The following is a 1,898-nucleotide window of genomic DNA, read 5'->3' as shown; positions in this document are numbered from 1 at the left end:
ATATCTAGTCGGGAGTGGTGCTGACTGAAAACAGATGATTTGGAGTGATTCGCGCGCCATCTGTTGGTCATTCTAAGGACTTATTGAACTACCCTCGTATTATCAACAATTATGTAGGCCTCGAAGCAAACAATAAATGGTTTAATGTTGCTTTTTATTAACATTTCATGTAAAAATCTTTGTAAACTTAACCACAATCAAATCTACTAAAGTTAATAAAAATTTAATATTTTCTTTCTGGTTGCAGATATCGGTTCTCCGTCTTCATTTTCACGTAATGTCAACAGTGCTCCTGATGTGCCTCGTGGCGTACCTTCAGCTGCATCTTCTTCGCCTAAAAGAAATCGTAGACCAGTGATTGACCTGAATAACCCTCCCGTCGAATCTCCTCCCCCTTCCAGGCCCAATTCTCCTCTTCGTGCCAGGTCCAGGTCTCCTCCTCACAGTCGGTCTCCTCCTTACATACGACCTTTTCTAACTAGGTTTTTAAAATCACCTACGATGCTTCCTTCTCCTGACGGACTCGGCTGCGGATTTGAACAACTTGAATTTCTTCGCGTAATCTCCCGAAAAAATCCACGGCAAATATTCGAACTTCGAAGGCACACTTTTGTTCAAGATAACTCACTAAAAATCATAGTAGGAAGTAAGCATAAGTATGATTCTTTACCAAGCACAGAACACATTGTGTTATCGACGCACAATGGCATCGCAGTTGCAATATTGGAAAGTTATGATTATTTTGCTGGAATTTATAAACGCATTAAGAGTGATTTAAAACGTGTTAAAGTATACATGGATAGCCATAATGTCACTGCAATGGAGAAGGATGAAATGGCTTGGACTCCAATAGGTCCCCGAAAAACAATCATGTCGTTTTATGAAGTAGTTAATATAAAACTCACTCCTCTACACCGTTGCCTTAACAAATGTGAAACTTAAACTCAATGGTTGCGACCTAAATTTGAATAAAAGTGTTCTATATGACTAGTATTGAAATAAAAAGTATTTGTGTTATAATTCGCAAATCTTTAATCGTTCATCAATTCAAACGAGCTTGAAGAACCCTGAGGAGTTTAAGCAATTGAATGAAATCAGCATGATTGAACGAATTTACACAAATCAAATGAATTCTGAAGAATCTAGAATAGTTTTTTTAGGTTAAAATATGATATAATGCTTAATTTTTATATTTAAATGCATTTGGAAAAAATCAAGAAATTTAAGAATGATTCGAAAGAAAGAGAAGGATGAAAAATCATTTAAAAGAATTGAAAGAATGGAACCGAAAAAAATTAAAATGGGTAATAATCAAAATTAATTCGGCAGCATTCAGACGAATTCAGAGATTTAAAACAAATGTAAAGATTTAGCGAAAAACTTAAAATAATCTAAAAGAATTAAAAAAATTAAACAACATATTGAAAAGATTCAATAACAGAAAAAAAATGAAAGTAAGAATTTAAAGAATTCAAAAAGATTTAAGAAGGCTTTGATATATTCAAAACAAATCAATGAATTGGAAATATTTTCGAAGACTTCATAAAATTTAAACAATGCAATAAGGTTCAAAATTATTCAAAATAATTAAAATGTCTTAAATATCAATCTTTTGAATTATTTTTTTGAGCAGTTGGGTTTAATGTACGTAATGCATTGTTTTAATAGTGAAAGTTTTTTACTCTAAGAATTAAAACAATTATAAAGAATATAATTAGATTTTAAAAATTGTAAAGGGTTTAAATAATTCAAAATAAATCAAAGAATTTACAAGATTCCAAGAATAAAAGCACTTAAATTTTTTTAAATAAATTTAAAGAATTATCTTACAGTCATTTTTTTAAGGAACTAACTCCTTTCTTAATTTATTTAACATTTGCGAATTTAAGAAATCCTAA

The 1,898-nt window shown here is 31.0% G+C and overlaps 1 protein-coding gene across 1 annotated transcript in view; it reads left to right on the top strand.

The window, feature by feature from the left end:
• Positions 1–956, top strand: part of LOC117173632 — a 9,316-nt gene extending 8,360 nt beyond the window's left edge. The window contains exon 2 of the mRNA XM_033362275.1: positions 248–956. Coding sequence (XP_033218166.1) covers positions 248–942 — 695 coding nt within the window. The 3' untranslated portion in view covers positions 943–956. The remainder of the gene's footprint in view (positions 1–247) is intronic.
• The last annotated feature ends 942 nt before the right edge of the window (positions 957–1,898 follow it).

This window comes from Belonocnema kinseyi, chromosome 1 (assembly GCF_010883055.1).
Source record: "Belonocnema kinseyi isolate 2016_QV_RU_SX_M_011 chromosome 1, B_treatae_v1, whole genome shotgun sequence".
NCBI lineage: Eukaryota > Metazoa > Arthropoda > Insecta > Hymenoptera > Cynipidae > Belonocnema > Belonocnema kinseyi.
This window is presented reverse-complemented; position numbering and strand designations above follow the sequence as displayed.